At 38.8% G+C, this 18801-nt stretch overlaps 1 protein-coding gene across 1 annotated transcript in view; it reads right to left on the bottom strand.

Moving 5' to 3' along the window:
* grid2 (glutamate receptor, ionotropic, delta 2) overlaps positions 1–18801 on the bottom strand; it is a 442371-nt gene that overhangs the window by 107818 nt on the left and 315752 nt on the right. Inside the window, exon 9 of the mRNA XM_070834212.1 lies at positions 1806–1907. Within this exon, the coding sequence (XP_070690313.1) occupies positions 1806–1907 (102 nt within the window). The remainder of the gene's footprint in view (positions 1–1805; positions 1908–18801) is intronic.

The following is an 18801-nucleotide window of genomic DNA, read 5'->3' as shown; positions in this document are numbered from 1 at the left end:
TGCCTGTAATTCAAGTTGTGGTTACTGAATGCCTCATCATCCTCAAAAGTAAAACTTAACTTTCATTTGGAGAGAACGCTATGAGCGCTCTTTCATTATCTCCAAAAATGTGGACTCAAGTTATATATTCTGCCTTTGGCTACCTATTTGGGCTGCAGTAGCCATATTGAAAGCTTACAACTCATAAGTGTAGCAGAACCAGGGAAATGCGGATGCACCCTCGAAAAAATTAGGGAACAGAGAAAAATCAGCAAAAGATGAAAACTCAGCTGCTGAGATGAATCAGATTAAATTGGGAACATATGTAAGTCAGTGAAGGGTAATTTATTGGCTGTCTGATTTTGGACCTTCAGGGTCTAACATCTAAAAAAAATCATGCTCCTGTCTAGAACACATAATTTTAATGCAACCGTTTAAAGGCTTTGAATTCAATTCCCAGTTACAAAACATCAATTTCGGTCACACTTATGACCAGAATGGCTACTGAGCACTGCAGAGTGACATAAACATAATTATAGTGATGTAGCTGTCCCTCGGTAACATCCATTTAATAATCAATATAGTCCCAGCCATCGATAGCATTGACTGAGAGTCATTGGCCCTAATAGTGGTATGATCTCATCACCAATTAACTAATCAATATCTATTCAGCAGTCGGGCTGATAGAATAGAATGAAAACATCCTTTTACAGGTTAGTGTTTGTACATGTCTCCTCCATGTAACACGGCAAGCCACTCTGCATGGTATGAGACCACCTCACTGACAGAAAACAGTTAAGGCAGAGAGCAGAAAACACAACAGTTTCAAAGAAACCTTCACTTCATGCACACACACACTTACACACAGAAACACGCGTGCACCATGAGGATCTGCCTTTCAACCATTCTCACATAAAAAGAAAACCATACATCCGTGCAGCACCCTGGACATTTCACACTATTTATGTCTATTTCTGTCTTTAGGCCCTCACGAGGCATCAGTCACAACCAGAAGTATAGAACATGAATTTCAGAAAGAACAACCACACTGAGCATAAATGTGCACATTCAGTATAGGAGCCACTCTACACTGCATGGGGAGAAAGGGTGATGTTCAAAAACACAATCTATACTCCTTTTCCCTTTAAGGGTGATGAAAATCAAAGGCTGGAAAAAAATAGAGAAAGGAAAAGGGATCGCCACAAAGATGTCTTGCATTATCTCTTTCTTCTCTGCTTCTCACTTCAAAGACAGGATATGAAGAATTTACAGCAGTGAATCTTTAAAACACTCATGGGACGTACTCAAATCGATGCTACAGGCGAGACCGACAGAGCTGCAGTCTCACTATCATGAAGACTCCAGCGGTCTCTATCATTTAGCTGTCTTATGTCAAAATAGAAGCTAATGAAATTATGGCACCTTGGTCTATTAGTAAGCTCATCTTGATACATTTTATTTGTGTTTCACCTTCTCTGACTCAACACTTTGTTTCATAAATGTTTGTCTGTCACTTTAATTCCCTCACACTAGCTCTCATTCTGCTCCTCTCTACATCTGCGCAGAGACACTTGAATGACGGTCAGAAAACTAGACAAAAGGATGGATTTCAATAGAGCAAAAGGCTGAGGTCTGGCATGCCAGCACTAATCACAACAATCTGTCTTTGATTCATCTGAGCAAATAGCAGGATGGCTTTCAAAAGGGGAACACTGAAACAGGTCTTCTTTATGTATGGTCGACTTGATAATAAAAAAAAAGACCAAAAAAAGATAGAAAAATAGAGTTGTGTACAGAAATGAAAACACAAGGTCAGTTATACTCACCAGGACAGTCACAACTCGTAGCACCACACCTCTCATGTTATTTTCCAACTTCCTGTCTGTCAGCGTGCCGTTCAAGCCGTGAACTGGGTCCCACGTTGCCAGCTGCAATGTACACACACACACACACACACACACACACACACGAAAACGGTTAAATTGGCAGACATCAGATTGGTATTACTGAGCAATAAACTGCAGAGAAGAAAAGAGGCAAACACACTTGCTTATTAAATATTCATTTGGAGTGTTTAGAGTGTGTTCAATTACTGTAACCTGATAGCTGTAAACACAAATATCTATCTACCAACTGACCTCCAATGTCCTGCTTTCCATCACGTCCCACCTTTGCAAATGCTATACATGTGTATCAAATTAGGATTGACCCGAATATTTATCCCTGCTGCACTACAGTATGTAGTGTGAAAATCATGGTGATTTTCTTTCATTCAAATGTGCTTCATGAATCTTACCCAGACTTATAGACTATCAAATTGCATCATAAACTTCTCGTCTTTTCCCACAGACCACATTATTGAAGTTCCTACTTCATCTATCTGCTGCCCTCTGCTTTCAATAAAATATTGTTTGTTAGCTTCAAAGATCAAACTAGCCTGGTTTCCCTGTAGGGAGGGAGGCAGTAGAAAAAGAAAGTGATTAAGCTGCCTGCTATCCAAAGACAAACACACACAACCACACATGCACACTGTGATACACACAAAATTGCATGGCATGATTTGTGCTTAGAAGAAAAAACAAATACACCATAGAAGCAGAGGGCATGCTGCTGAGGGAAATATGGGATAATCCATTTTTCTAAAGCCCGAAGTTACTGTTGAATGTGTAATTCTCTGCCAATTCTGATCAATTCCCTTTCGGGACCAATATTTACAGTAAAGCTTAGCTACACTGGTTTCTTTTTTCTTATTTTAGTTAACATTTCATATCTTGTTTGAAGTATTGTTAACAGAACAGAAGGTAACAGTTTAACTCACTCTTCCTGTGGAACTTATTTTCTTAGCATAGTCAGGGGAAGGTTTTAGCAAAAGCCTGTAGTTATTTACTGTATGATGACCGTACTGACCAATGGGCAACTGGGAGAGATTAACAATTTAATTGCTTTTCGCCCCTTTACACAATCATAAAAATTTGCTGTTTAATCAACGTCCCTACATAACCATGGCGGCTCCCCGCAGATGTTTTTACTTACTTTGCCTGATTATAGTTCTTCTCAGGCCTGTGTGGAAGTGCATGATTGACATTTCCTCAACTCATTTGTTGCACTTATTACTGATCTTGGTTAAATTTGGTGACTTCTCAATCAACCATAAGTGAAAACACCAGTGTATATGTGCAGGGCCTCAATAAATTAATGTTCTGTACAGGGTATTGTTTCCCTGCATAGCTACGGCACACCCACATACGTGTTTTCACTTATTTTACCGGATAATATTGTATATACTTCTTCTCAGGACTAAGTGGGTACAGACTGAGCCTTCTCTGACTCCACTTTTGGCTTTGTTGCAGGTGGGAAATATTAAACCATTGTCATTCTTTTGGATAGATGTAGTGTCTCCAAAGATAACTGGGTGCAGAGGTCTTATGAGCCAGAGTCACAGTGAAACACCAGTGAGGGTGTGCACAGAATTTAACTCTCCAATATAACCTTATCGTTGTCTTTATGTATTACATCGTTGCTGTGATTTCAAAAAGTGAAATTCCCTGATTCTATGTAACTCACATAGACACAGCCAGGTAGACTTCATTACATCTTATTTTTGTTTCAGCCTGGAGGGGGAGATGTGGAGCTAGAGTCTGAGAAAGATCTGTATTCCCTATTTTTGTTCATTCTCTGTTTTGTAACATGCAGAAAACAGGCATTTGTAATCGTTTTCCAACTAACCTTTATTTTACAATACAGAAAAACTACTGCTATAATCTTCTTGTGACACTCCTAATGTCAGTTGAGCTCTTTATCATCGTGTGTGAATGTGTACCCTACACTCTTGTCACATATGCTGCTTGTAACCCTTCCCAATTTTCGAACGGTGTATATTATGCCTTACAAATATGAGAAAATGGGTGGAGGTAAAGTTAAAAAGACAGAAAGGACACACAAACAGGAGGCAGATAGGACACACATGAGAAGGCAAGAGATGACATAAACATGACTGAGGAAGACAGAGAAAGAAACCGGGAGAGATGGTGATCATGTAACATACAAAAAAGATACTGATACGTGGTGAGCAGCGATGATGAAAAGCATTGTAAAACATGAATTTACAGCACAGCAGCTGTTCTAAGTGCCTGTAAAAAACGTGAGTGTGTATAATCAATATAACATTATCTGTGCAGCCAAATGCCACCAAGACAGGCCAATAGCACTGAGAGGATTCCACTTAAAATTCATACTTGTACACACCTGCAAAAAATAAATCTAACCATGCACCCACCATAGAAACGCCACAGACACAACACCTAAGAACTGATACGGGCACATGTGCACACACATACTATTACACATTTAAATGCAAGGAAACAGTGCGCACAATTCAGACTTAGACTATGTTGTTGATTGGCGAAAAACGAATGAAAACATATTTACCAAATACGGTAAAAGATGCATTAGAAATACATTTTTGAGAGACTGTTTGTTAGCAGCATCTACCGTCTTCTCTCATACAGCTGACATGTTAAATTACATCTTCACTCTGACAGGTGTGGATGTGGACATTGTGTATTTTCACAAGTATGCTGTGATATAAGCTCACCAGAAAGAATAATGAGCAAGAGTACATGCTTATTAGCACAAAGGCTCGCACACAGACACACAAGAACAAGCCACACATGCAGGTACATGGGTGCAACATGCACAAACATGCTGTATGCCTGTGCTGTCTCTTGTCTGTCCTTCAGTAACGAGCAAGTGACAAACATGATATGAATGCTTAGGTTGGCACTCTGAAAGAATGTAAATTTGCGAAACATAGTTTTATGGAATGCTCTCTTTTCCAGTGCCTGCTACACACAGAATAAGTCAAATGAAACTAACTCTCAAAGAAAAAAAAAATACACCCTTTTGCAAGTATCTGTTATAGATCAGTTTATTTTGGTGACAGAGAAACAGTAGTGAGAGCAGACATCTTGAGTGGAGCCAGGGGAAGTGTAGATAGATAAAGCATGATAAATGCAAATGGAAATGGTGCTGTAGAGCAGTGTGTGCTTCTCTTCAGACTATTCAGTTGTTTACTTCCTGAAATCTTGACCCAGTCTTTTGATAAAGAGGTTTATTTGAGGCTAAACCCTGAGGAAAAAGTAACAAACAGTCAAGTGTACAGTAAGAAAGTGAACCTAAGTAAACACACCTGCCAAAACTGTATTCTGAGCTTGTACTGCGCTGCACTGCACTAATATTTAGTCAGTCTGAATGCACACTGATAAGACTTACAGATAATGACAGAGTTACTAAATCAAACCAGTGCGGTTTTGTTTTGTTGTTTGTTTGTGTTTCTTGCACTGCCTCTGGAGGACAAGAATTGCCTTCTGCTATCATTTTACCCTTAAGCAAGGCACTTAATATTGATTTTTCCAACGGCGTTAATAAAACAATAGTTCCTGCTCCTGTAAAAGACAACTTTGAAAACTATGCTGGTCTCTCATGCCTGTTGCTCCCAATACCAGTCAAAAAAAAACATCTGTTATAGCTTTCGTTGGGGAACAAGTTAAGATTGCACTTCGCAATTGTGAAAAGAAAATATGAAGAATACTTAAGAGGATTCAGCAATGAGAATTTTGCAGTGGCCCTTAATGAAAGCAATTTGTGCTGAATTTCTTACGTTATCTAAACATGAGACAATACGTTGAGGAGAAATACATTAATCAACATTGTCGAGCACTACAGTAATCACAGAGGCTATCAGGAAGGTGCAGGTTGGCTTTGTTTCGCAACTGTGAAGCAAACACGTGGGACTCGCCTCAGTCCTTTACAAACAAACAGACACAAACACACACACACAATATTTACATTACAGGCACATCTAATTTTACTCTGCCACGCTCACTATGGATTGACCATGATGCAATTTCTGGAGGTTAAGAGGGTGATTGTTGAGATTATTTTCCAAAATTCTATACTGTACACATCTTCATGGTTCAACTGCATTTAACTGTATATCTATTTGTGGGAGCACACAGATAAATTTACATTCATGCTCATAAGTAATGAGTTAAAAGCAACTTGTCTAATGTCTGGTTTTTACTCACATTGTGTGACCAGTGCACATTGTCTATTTCTGCAATGAATGTGGTGAATGTTATTACTGATAGGGCTGATGGCCTGAGGAGAGTGTACAATATAGACAGTATATTACCAATAATTATCATTCATCAATTTGCTTTACCCTTCCAGCTCATGCATTATTCTTAGAAAATATTACATTTATATAATTATAGTCTATTATATCCATTACAGGTTACGGTATGTTGTGCAAAGAGCAGTAAACATTGCTCAGATTTCCTGGTAAACACTAAATGTTAATAAAAGCTATAAACTATTTATATCCTTTAACATATTCATCTGATATAGCTCCACTTCTCAGACCAACTTACAAAGTGAGTGGATGGAGAAGAGTAAAGAAAGGTAGAGGGAAAGGGGAAAGTAAGTCAGGATGAAATGAAAGAACCTCTCTGCAATATTACAACAAAATTGCTTATGCTACATTATCTGAATATCAATATTTCTACTCTATATTTATATTGTTTTGGCGTTCATATAACAGGAGAGTGTGGAGGCAGCCTTGCCTGTGTGTGTTGACGTGCACATGTGATTCAGGAGCTAAAATGGCAGCCTGGCTAGCAGAGTGGCCCACTGCCTCTGCTTATCTCCACAGCTCCAGATAAGGGCTCATTCCCCCCCGACAGTATGAAATAAATGTGCATTTGTGGGTGTGTGTGTGTGTGTGTGTGTGCGCATGTTAAGTGAATGACCCACTGTGCTTAGGCTGTTACCACGTAGAGTCAGGCTTCAAAACACCACCATTAGCATCCTACAATGCTTTTCTTCCTATTCATCTTGTCCTTTTCCCATTTTCCATTCTTAACTTCACTCTGTTGCTCATTTACTGCTCCGTATTTCTGTGCAGTCTTTCTTTTTACTTTTGACAAAAGTGCATTATTTTCCCCGTTTCTTTATTTTCTCTAAAGCAACATTTGCTAATTTAATCACCTAAATCAGACTGGCACTAATTCTCGTGTGTGTATGCACCCAGATCACACATTTTGAGTGATCTGGCCTTAGTCATCACATCATACAATATGCTGTAGAGTAATATTGAGAAAAGAGAAAATCATTTCCTTGCCAGTGACTATCCTGATCAGTAACTCAGCTATTCTAAACCCAGCTAGCAGGCTCTGAAATAAGGCTCTACAGACCGTTTATATGTATACAACATATAGAGCAACAGTAATTAGAAGTTACTTTGTCATATGATTGATATATTGCAGGACACATTTAGTTTATCGCTTACAACACAGCCATGGGCTAATTTCATTTTATATAGTATTTGTATAATACTAACCCGTGCTGCCATTAATTAAAAGCTTTCAAAATATTTGAAAATTTCTATCACAGTTTAAGAGCACTATATTAATCTCTTAAGATCCGAGCTCTTGTTTGATATGCATTTTTTATTTCTCCTTGCTATTTGGGCTTATTGGACCCTGATAAGTATAAAACCCAAGCATCATCTTTTTACATGGTGTAGTTTTAGAGAAACATTATGTCCACATATGTGGACAATCGGTCTTAATTTCCAGAAAACACAATAAAGTCACCTTTGTGCAAAACTCTTTATTTTTACCCTGAACATAGCAGTTTTTTTTCCTGACTGCTTTTGCTTGTATTTATAACACATACAAAACATATTTTGAACATGTTTTGAAAGTCACGGTGCAAAAAACAATATGAAATATCAACAATTTTGCCCACATACATGTCCATACGGCCCCAGCTAAGCAGAATTAACTACTATGGTAATATAACCCAAAATGTGATGTCCACGCATGTGTACGCCAGGTCTTTAGAGGTTAAAAGGGCAGTGCAAGTCACTGATTAGTTAAGTTCAGTGGAAAAAAACAACTCTACAAGAGCCAGAATTCAATGAATTCTGCCTGTAAAGCCATCAAGAAATATGTTTGGGTATTCAAATGTTTTTACTATCATCATTTGCACTCCTCCTTTTTTGAGGTCATTAAAATCATCACAACTAATGTGATGGCAATAAAGTGAAAAACAATACGGCATGTAGCATTGGTAAATTGTAGATTTAATGTTTCATGTGGCTCTCAGGGGGAATCAATGTTGCATCTGTAAGAACAGCTATTCCAACAATATGATATAAATAAGTGGTGATTTATTCATATCACTCTCGCTAGCAGCAGATGTTGTCATTTTGCAGGAGTCATAAGTGAGATTATGTATATCTCACAGCAGGGGATTATGTTTTTTCATCACAGCTTGATGTTAGTTCACATTGTTCATTGTTTTTTCCTGAAGTCATTTGTTTTCATTAACTTTTTCTTGAAAACTTTGTAACTTGGATTTGTGTTTTTTTTTTCTCTCTCAGGGAATAATGGTTTTTACCAGTGGGATAATTTGACCACCTGTGTTTTGTGGATATAAAACACCCGCTTTTAAATGGTATTCTTAATTAAGCAAAATATTCAATGCTGTTTGTTCTGGTGAGTGGAAGGAAATAATTAAGGACAGATTGTGATAAGAAAAGGATGTGATGGAAAGATTATGAACTCACACACACACACACACACACACACACACACACACACACACACACACACACACACACACACGGAGTGCCTAAAGTGTGTACATTTTAGCATTGTTAGGCCATCGGGACCTGACAAGTAGCCTACATTAATATAACATTGAAAGAAGGGGATATACTTCAATATTACCCACGTCAAACATCCTTGTGACTGTAACACTTACAAGCACACAAACACACACACACTGTAGACCTTGGGCACTTTGAAGGATGCACAACCACACACATTTGAAATTAATTGAACGATTGACCGGTGCAGTGAGGGCCAGAAGAGACATTTACTGTGACAACAAACTCTACCACTTTACAGAACTCACCCAGCCATCCTACACACACAGTTAGATGAACACAAACCATACATGCTGTGTATGGTCTACATCATCATCATCGTCATCATCATTGTCACCATTTTATTTATTTAAAACCTTTAAAACCTCATTGAGGGAGAACCTTCATTTTCAGTGGTGCCGAGGTACACGCAATAAAAGCAAACACAACTAGGCTCAAATAGCAATAAAAAAGAAAAACATGGTTCTCTCGCTTTCCCTCCCTGTGGCAACACATCAAAGCACAATGTGCAACAAACTGTGGCTTTTGGTCTGATTGTTACATATATGACTTAGTAGTGACTCAAAGCGCAATCGATGGTGGGTGACATTTTGAAGCAACAGAGCTGTGAACAGCGTATAATGCACTGACAGAGATTAGCGGCAGCAAAATCAATGTGCACAGGAAGTTGTAAAAAGTAAAACAATCAGAAATGTAAGAATAAATGTTGTCAGAAATCTTTCCCATACTGCCACAAATTACTGCTGGTAGACAAAAAAAGCAACTCCCTGGACTTGGGCGATTGCTGTATTAGCTCTTCTCTCCCCACATCATCAGCTCCACCAGTGGAGGGAGAGATTTGATTTTGGGCTTTCTAATGCAGTGTAATATTGGATTGTTAGTGTGGACTACTCTTATGTCCTTGCAGTTTATCTGTTTTTCTTCACCAACAGCTACAAAAACATAATATGATTTTTAAACCCCTCCATACACACAGTATCTGTTTTCTCTGTGCTAACCTCATTTCATCTGGCAAACACTGGTGTGTCGCTTCCAGCCTCTGTAGCTCTGAACGCTCCTTCTGTCGTCTCTGCCAAACACTCATATGTCTGTTTTTGCAGTAAAGAGACAGTAGCCAGGCACAAACACAGACAAGCTGCTGAGCAGTTTCACTACCCCCGTCTACCACTCTCTCCTCCATGGTCCCCCCCACCTCCCTCTTTTCCCCCTGCTGATGAGTACCATGTGTGTCAGCACAGTCTCCCAACAGCTTGCACCCCAAGCCTTCCTTCTGTCCCCTCCCCTCTCCTCCTTTCCTTCAGTCCACCATCCAGTTCTTTTCAGCCCAAAAACCCTTTCTCCATCTCCCCCTCTGTGTCTCTACCCTATCCTTCTTTCTGTCTCCATCATCTAATGGAGAGGGGACAGATTGTTGCAGCAAGTAGTCCAGGCTGTACTAGAATCAGTGCTCTACACCACCAGCTGCCTAATTTCCATCTTATAGTATGTGTGCTCATCCACCCTTCCCCCTCTGAGAAAAGTAGTTCCCTTCCAAGTATGTGGATGCACTATTCTATTCTCTGAATCAGAACTACACAGGTTCTTTAGACTGACTTGTTTTATTCGATAATTTTTGTCTAAATTGCTAGAATGATGAAATTAATGAAGATATATGCATATTGTCATTACTGTGTCTTTGATAATGTGACTACAACCTGAAAAACAATTATCTTTGGAAAAAGGCACTTAGGGGGAGTTCTGTCCAACTGTATACTTCCATGATGGAATTGGATTTCTGAAAAAAATAAAGATAATTACAAAAATGTATATGGAAACATGGTCCATTAGAAAGGACCAATTTACTTTTTTCATGTATGTGTGTGTATGCATTTATATAACTAATATAAATAATAAAATATATATAAATAAATAAAATCATTAAATGTGAGATGCCACTTATAATCTTGGAATTCATTAAAATACTGGGAGGGGTTTAGCTTGTCATCAGTGTTGAAAGCACACAAACAACCCACAGATTTGTAGCTTGTCCACTAATGATAGTAGTATATGTGTGACTACAGCTTTGGGTATATTTCATTCTAATCCTGAACAATTTTTGACAGCAGAAAATTACTTTGGGTACTGTTTCTGTCATTCAATCATTTAACTGCCTTTGGAAGAGCTCCACAAGGTAACATCAAATGGAATAATGGATGGCCCTTTGCTCTCATAGGGCCTCGCTTTAGAGTGGTGCCCCTATTCTCCAGCTCTGATTGGAGTGGCCAATATGAAAGTGATTATGGGCTTGACTTGTATTGTGTATAGACTCATTTGTGGCTTAACATCTTTGAAATATCAAAAGCCTGACTTGAATTCTTCAACTTGCTCTGAATGTTTGGAGATTAGATTGGCACATTGCAATTTAAATCCTTTGTTACAGTTATTGTACATTGATAAAGACACAAAAATCATTTCAATGTTGTTCATCAGCCTTCATCTTTATTTCAGTTGTGATAGCTCACAAAGATTGTACTGGAAATATAAACATAATCAACTATATTCTGAAGTGATAGTAGTGATGGTGGGGGCTTTATTTCTCTGAATACTACTGAATCCCTCCCCTGATGTACTAGTCATTGCATTGAGGCATTGCACAAATGACACAATCTGAGTGGCTGTTTATGTATTTTCGTCTTTTTGTGTACTCAGCACCCTGATGACCAGTGGATGGCACATCAACATTTCATAAGTTGACACAATGTGCCGTATCTTAGCACATTATTGTCCCACAGACCTGCACATTACGTATATTCTTCACTATGTCAGCTTATTACCGTCAAGGAATTGACAGACAGTAGGAGAAAGAGACTTGATATGTTCTCCCTGCACCCCATGCATATCTAGTTGACACAGCATCTGTCACTGGATGGATCTATATAAAATTCGAGACTTGCAAGAGAAATCCACTTAAAGTAAATCACACAAAAGATTTCTGGGCACTTCCTTGTGCCTATACATTTTTATGAATCATCAGAAGAGATGATTTCATTGATTTTTCTAACTGCTCCAAAACCAGATGGGCTAATCAGTAGCACATATACCTACTGCACTGCACTGTAAATGACATTCGCATAGTTTAGGTTCATGATATCAACTGTCACCAGAAACGGAAAAAAAAATGTGAAAATTCAATTGGTATGTGTGCTGCTTATGGGGGATATAGCTGCAGCCTGTACATAAAGCATAATCTCATTAGCACATCCATGGCCTGGGCCATGCTTTTTAAATATTGCACATGTGTGACCTACTTTGTTTTTTTACAAGTATGGATTCACATGGATCACATATCAAGAATGTATTACAGTCCTGGGTTTTGATTGTGTAAGGGAATGACATACAAATAATTTTAAGGTAGGGTTTGGATTTGGCACTGGTGTGAAATATTACTTGGTTAAATGTCTGAATGGGACCTTTTGTGAATGACTAACTGTTATTCTGCTTATGCACATTAGTGGTGAGCATATGGGAGAAAAAAGGATGAAGAAAAAACAAAAAGAAACACAAAAATAGAGTGAGAGCTGGAGTGTATTGATGGAAGATTATCTGCTCAGGACCTGAAGTAATAAACTCTACATTTGGTTTTGCCGGATCACTTGTATACTTTCATTCTCTCTCCCTCTCACACACACAGCACTCACATACACACAGCAGTCTATACAAACTGATCATTACAATTGCGACAACAACAAGCTCTGTTCTGATTTCCCAGATGAGCTGCAAGCTGTTTTATTGCTTGCTTGAATTGTTGGGAAGATCTGTGTGTGTGTGTGTGTCTGTTAATGTGTGTGTGTGTACAAAGGGAGGGTCAGATGGTATTTTGGCGTGTGAATATACAATTCAAAGTTTCTGCTTTAACATGCATTTAAATACCAAACTTCAAATGAGTAAATAACTAAATAATTAATCTGCATTATAATCTGCATTATCATTTAATTTATTGTCTGTCTGCTTTTAATTGAAAAAAGACGGCAGTGTTTTATTACTATTGCCTCAATGGAGTTCCTAGAACAATTCTTTCAAACCAATTAACCTCTGTATTTGAGATATGTTTGGCAAATTAGAATAAACTTATTTGTGTAAAACTAACCTATATAAAAGTGTTTCAGTGCTTTGTGATCTCATCAGAAAGAAATGTATTATAATTTACTGATAAGGTGTTTACATAATTTGTGTGTTTATCTCTGTGTTTCTGTTTCCCTGCATTTATTGTTTTTGTCTTTTATGTTCTCTCAGGCGGGAAGAGGCAAAAAGACAAATGACCACTGGATAGCAGACAGAAAGTAAGAGAGAGACTTGGAGGGAAAGTTTTCAACTGTATTTGTCCGTTGTCTTTTTCCTCCTTCTGTCACTGTCTGTCTGGTGGTTGAAATAAATGCAGGCATGTAGACATAAGTCTCTATTTTGATATTAAGGTTCCTCTCCCCTGTTTGCCATTACATTAAGGGACACATCATTTTCTACCTTACTCTAGAGTGGTAGAGTATAATATGTAAACCTGTGGCTTGGTGCGCGCTGTTTCTCTGCGGGTTATATCTGCATAACAAGACCTCACACATATACAGCTGAAGAAGCATGCAAGCACAATTTATATGTAGCTCCACCACAAACACACACACGCAAATGCACACATGCACACGCATACACACTCAAAGGCTGACAAAAACATGCGTGTACAGATGAAGAATTAAATCCATAGGGACTGTTAAGTGAAGTTAAGCGCAGCAGGAGTAGTCTAAAGTTATTAAATACCACTGGGCTATAAATAATACATGCACATACATGTGGTGTTAGAAATTATACATGCACAGACAGAGGGATGTATCATAATGGAAATTAATGTAAAATGTCCCTTAGAATAGGTGGTTTTAAACCACCAGAGAGGTGACATGTATAACATGATTTCACTTGTATCTGCCATTTTGATCAAATTTGTGAGGGTGCATCTGAAAAAGTCACATTCAGATGGCGAATCCACTCCATGGCCATGCTGTCATTCAGCGTACCACTTGTGGTTTATATAAAATCTTTGGACAAACTGGAGCCTCTATCTGGATCACTACTAAAACTTTGTGGACCACTATCTTAGAGAAGCAGATAGCCATAAACCTGCCGAAACCCTTTTTGTTGGTTCTACTAAAAGCTCACTGACAAACCTCGTGGTAAATAGGTTTCTGTTTCATAAGTAGGTCAGTTTTATTGTGTTGATGTCTTCTTCCTCATCTTTTTTTGTTCCTTCTTATATCATTTGATTGTATGTTAGAGGGTGCCTCATTACTTTTTTTTTTTTTTTTTACCTCATTACTTGGTTGATGTCCTACAACTGACAAACTGTTAAATAATCCTAATGATGTTCTATTTCATCACTTCTTCACATGCAAGCCCATATTGTGTGACTATGCCTCAAATGCACACACAGTTCTCATCTTTAAACCTCAAACTGCAGTGGATTTGTGACACGCAATCTCAATTTTAACACTTATCAAGTCCTGCTATCCTAATTGTACAATGACACCTTGCAAGTCAATTTACATGCCAGCTGCAGTCAGACAGTTAGCCACTGTGTCAGTCAGTTTGACAGCCAGTCGGTTCATTCACTGCAGTGGACAGTGAGGCAGCTGGCCAGTAGGCTGGTCACTCAGTCAGTAAATGTGACTCAGTTGATAAAATCTTGACAGGTCTGGTAGACAGCTGACTGCTGGATATCAAGTACTGTACCTCTGAAGAAATGGACACTGACATCTTCGGTCTGTAAAAGTGTGCGTATGAGTGAGTGTGTGTCCCACGTGTGGACAGTTAGGAGCTGTTTTGCAGCCATTCTGGCAGGAGGATACACTTGGCACCCTTCACCTCTCAGCTGTCCAACACACTCTCTATCTTTCACACACACACTCACACACACAAACACACATTCAGTCCTGTCACCCGTCACTCCTGCTGTTCACCGAGGGCCTATCTCTGAGCCTGGTATATCCACAAGCAGTCGTTTTGTTACATTAACACATCTCTTGACCTCTCCTGACATTTGTCTGGCAGGAAAAGACAACATGCACGGACAAACACAGAGAGCAGAGATCCAGAGGTTGGGATAGAGACAAGGATGGAAAAAATGGATGGAAATACAGAAATGCAGTCACAACTTTCACAGCAGTAGACACATACGCGCACACACATTATGGGAATGGGCTAAGATTGGAGGACAATCAACAAAAAAACTAATGGGCTATACAGAGGTAGATTCATCTCTTTACATCAAGACAGAATTAGAATTAAATTCAGGGCACATAATGCTCTTCTCTTTGGTCTTGACTATTCCCTGCCTACGGCTTTCCTGCCCAGAAAAACTAATGTACACTTTTTGGTGCACTGACCTAGGAAGGGCAACTTTTACCCATTCAGAATATCAAATGTTGAAGCAGTAGAGGTTTAAAAAACACTTCTGTGACAGGGATGAAAGTTTTGAATGTGAAGTGGGTGTCTTAAAAACACAAACCCCAAAGCACCTGTACAACAGAAGTAGGTACCACAGTGGGTTACAAACTCCAGCAAAGGAAGAATCATGGTTTGACCCTCTAAGCTACCAAGGACCATATACAGTAGCTACTCAGTATTAGTGCACACAAAAATGAAATCGATATCATAATCCTGTTGACACACAAAACCCTAACACCATGCCATACCACTGATACATAAAACCATAATGACAGAACGCATCTCCATTGGTTAGACTTGATTATATGTGCTTAGCTTAAGGTAACGAAGACATACCCCCCTTAGGCTTTACATCAGCAATTTCCACTTAATCTTTTTTTATTCTACACCACAATGTCCTTTATTTAACCATAGATAGATGCTCATATTCACACAGTTATTTCAGTTAAATTTCAAGAAAAGTAAAGACATACTCTCATGCTTTAAGTCCCTTTTCAATAGTTAACCAAGACCATCATCCTTTTTTTAAAAAAAAATCTTAACTAAGTGCTATAAGTGCCAAAACACAACCACAAATGTTCAATGTTTTAAATGCTATGATACTGAATTTCAAGAGAGGATATTTTAGGGGAAATTAAATGAAATACAGTGTCACACACTGTTCCACAAATACTGTATATTCTGTGTTAACATTTTGTGACTTGACAGATAAATTCATTCTAACATATTATCATTTGTAATTTCTAGGAGACAGGGTTGGTTTAGACACCTTGCTCAAGGGCATCCCAGCAGGACATGTTAACAAACATGTTACCTTTACATGTGTCCTTCACACCCTGCATTGATTTGAGGGGGTGGGGGGTGGGGGCATCCACAAACAGAAGTACAGCAATAATCAGTAGAGAAGTTTGGTAAACACACACAAGGAGAGGGGAGCTAATCCTCCAGTGAGTTAACTGTGGTAGCAACAAGGGGAGTGAGGAGGGAGTTAAGGAGCCTGAGATGGAGTTGAACAGTGTTGTGTTTGCACAGTAAGCTTATGTGTGGGTGTGTACTCAATATTTACTCTTACTGCTGGTAGACAAAGGATGCGAATGTCTCTGTGCTATGTACATAAGTGTATTTCCTGTCTGTAAGGTTCATGTGTGTCCGCATATCTTGCATCTTGTGTGTGTGTGTGTGTGTGTCAGCATGTAAATGGCATGTGGGTGGGTGTGTATTCACACGCTTGTGTATTTGTGATCCACAGAGGCATGCAGTGCTAGGCAGACTCTGGCTGCTGTAATCCGAGGTTTACACGCTGTAATGCTGCTGAAAGCCTGCAGGCCTTGCTGGCAGAGAGAAAGAGAGGGAGACCAAAAGAGAGAGAGAAGGAGGGACACTATAGAGGAGACATGAAACGGTAGCTATGGGAAGGACAGGTGTAAGAGACAAGAAGTAGACTGATCAATGGAGGGAGAGAGGTCTAGGTGGAGAAAAGAGAGAGGAATGGACAAAAAATGATGGACACATGCAACACGATACATTTGAAAAAGAGTGCATGACAGCATTTGATAAAAAGAGATGAGTTTGGGGCAGAACAATTAAATTCATATTAACAGTAATATAGTAATATTTTTCATGAGTAGGATTGGAAATTGATACAAATATAAATAAGTAGGAAAAGAAAAACTTTGCCGAATTGTCTAATACAAATTCTTTGCTGGCTTATCTGAGGTTAGGATATCATTGTGGCGGTAGAGCTATGCCTAGTTGTTTGCTGTTCCATGTACAATGATCATCAAAAGAAACTGTGTAATATCATTAATTTCAACATGTGTGTGGTTAAGTCCAGCCAGATAAGGAAGAGCTGAGATTTAATAGTTACAATTTCTTATCTTTTTTAGTGTATGTTTTGAATATTAGTTCTACACTATCTAGCATCTCTAACTCTATGTGATCTTATATTTCATTTTATGTTTCACTATAGCCATTTTTTCACTATAGCCATTTTTTCAACATTATAACATTAACACTCTTGTCCAAAGTAACTTAAAACAAGTCTCCCATACACATACAAAAGGAGCACGAGTCAATCAGATAGAAATTGTGATTTGATCAATCCTCATTAATCATCATTCCTTGGCTAAAGTGGTATTGAATAACCAGCAAAACTGACATACAAAATAAATGATCACAAAACAACTTGAAGGTGCCAGAAAGTTGTCTTCATAACATTACTGCTAAGCAGAAGTACTTAGCCTGTATTTGGGGAACACTGACAAGCTAACAGTCACATAAATAGATAGATACTTTATTCATCCCCCAGGGGAAATTCGGGTGTTTGTGTTCTTAAAGCCCTCAATTTTCATCATTTACAGTACAAGACAGCTTTTTCAAAAAGCACATTTCCAGGGGTGGTGAATGATGACTTGTAAATGGAAGGTTGAATGAAGAATAGGATAAACAGAAATAGAAAGTGTTGCCACACCAGCATAAGCGTGCCCATGGTCCACCTGAGTGTGGATAAGTAAGACACGGATAGACAGACCAGGGGCATGATATAATTCAGTGAGTTTTGTTCCTAAAAGGGCTGATTGCAAAGTCAGAGTAAACCTAATGAAAGAAAGACAGACAGAGAGAGAGAGAGAAAGAGAGAGAGAGGCACAGACTGAGATGACAGTAAAGGAGATGAGAGAAGAGGAAATGCAATCAGAAAAAGAGGGCTGACACGAGGTGAAAGAAGAGGGAGGGAAAGATGGATGGCATATCAAACCAATGCAAATCTGCTCCCTCTACTTTAATCACTTTAGTGTGTGTAACCGCAAACACACACACACACATGCACACGCAAGCACGCACAGGAGCGTACACACCATAAATCCTTCTTTCCTATGCTTATTAAGCCTGTGAAAAACTACACTGTAGGCATGTGGTGATTCACTTGCAGATTATAACATGATGATTGTTTGGTGTTCAGTCCTGTGACAGCAGGGATGGACTGGAAATGAAAAATGGCCCTGGACTTTTTGACTCAGGACGGCCCACCAAACCACCGCTGGTTGACAAACAACTCTCTGTGCTGCCTTCAGGCTCACTAGGCTGAGATGAGTGACAGCTAATCACGCTAAATGAATCATTTCATTTCAAAACATTTGCCTGCACCAACTCCATGGGACTTCAACTTCTTCTCTCTCATTTTTAGCAGCACCTTTACTATTGTTCTTTTTTGTTGTCCAGCTTGCACCAAGACACTGTTTATCCAAAAGGCCCAGGTAAAGTTAGAATGGATAGGACCCAAATCTGTTGAAAGGAAGACTGAGACTGATACAATACCCAACCACAGTGGTCTGGTGAATAATTAAAGTGGGCCAATGGCGCATCTCACTCATTCTCGTTTTTGTATAATGGGCTGTTGAAGTGGCCCACAGAGTGACTGGCCCATTAGGATTTTTTCCCAGTGCCAGTCTGACAGACTGAGATAGGATGTGTGTGTGTATATCGGGGAATGAGGAGAGAAACCTTTAATAAATAAAAGATAGAGAGAACTTAATTTCCTTATTTTTAGAATTCAGCACAAATAGATAAATGTATAAACATCTTTTGAAAAAGTGATTAATACCATAATAGTACACTATTCT

Source organism: Pempheris klunzingeri, chromosome 7 (assembly GCF_042242105.1).
Source record: "Pempheris klunzingeri isolate RE-2024b chromosome 7, fPemKlu1.hap1, whole genome shotgun sequence".
Classification (NCBI taxonomy): Eukaryota; Metazoa; Chordata; class Actinopteri; order Acropomatiformes; family Pempheridae; genus Pempheris; species Pempheris klunzingeri.
This window is presented reverse-complemented; position numbering and strand designations above follow the sequence as displayed.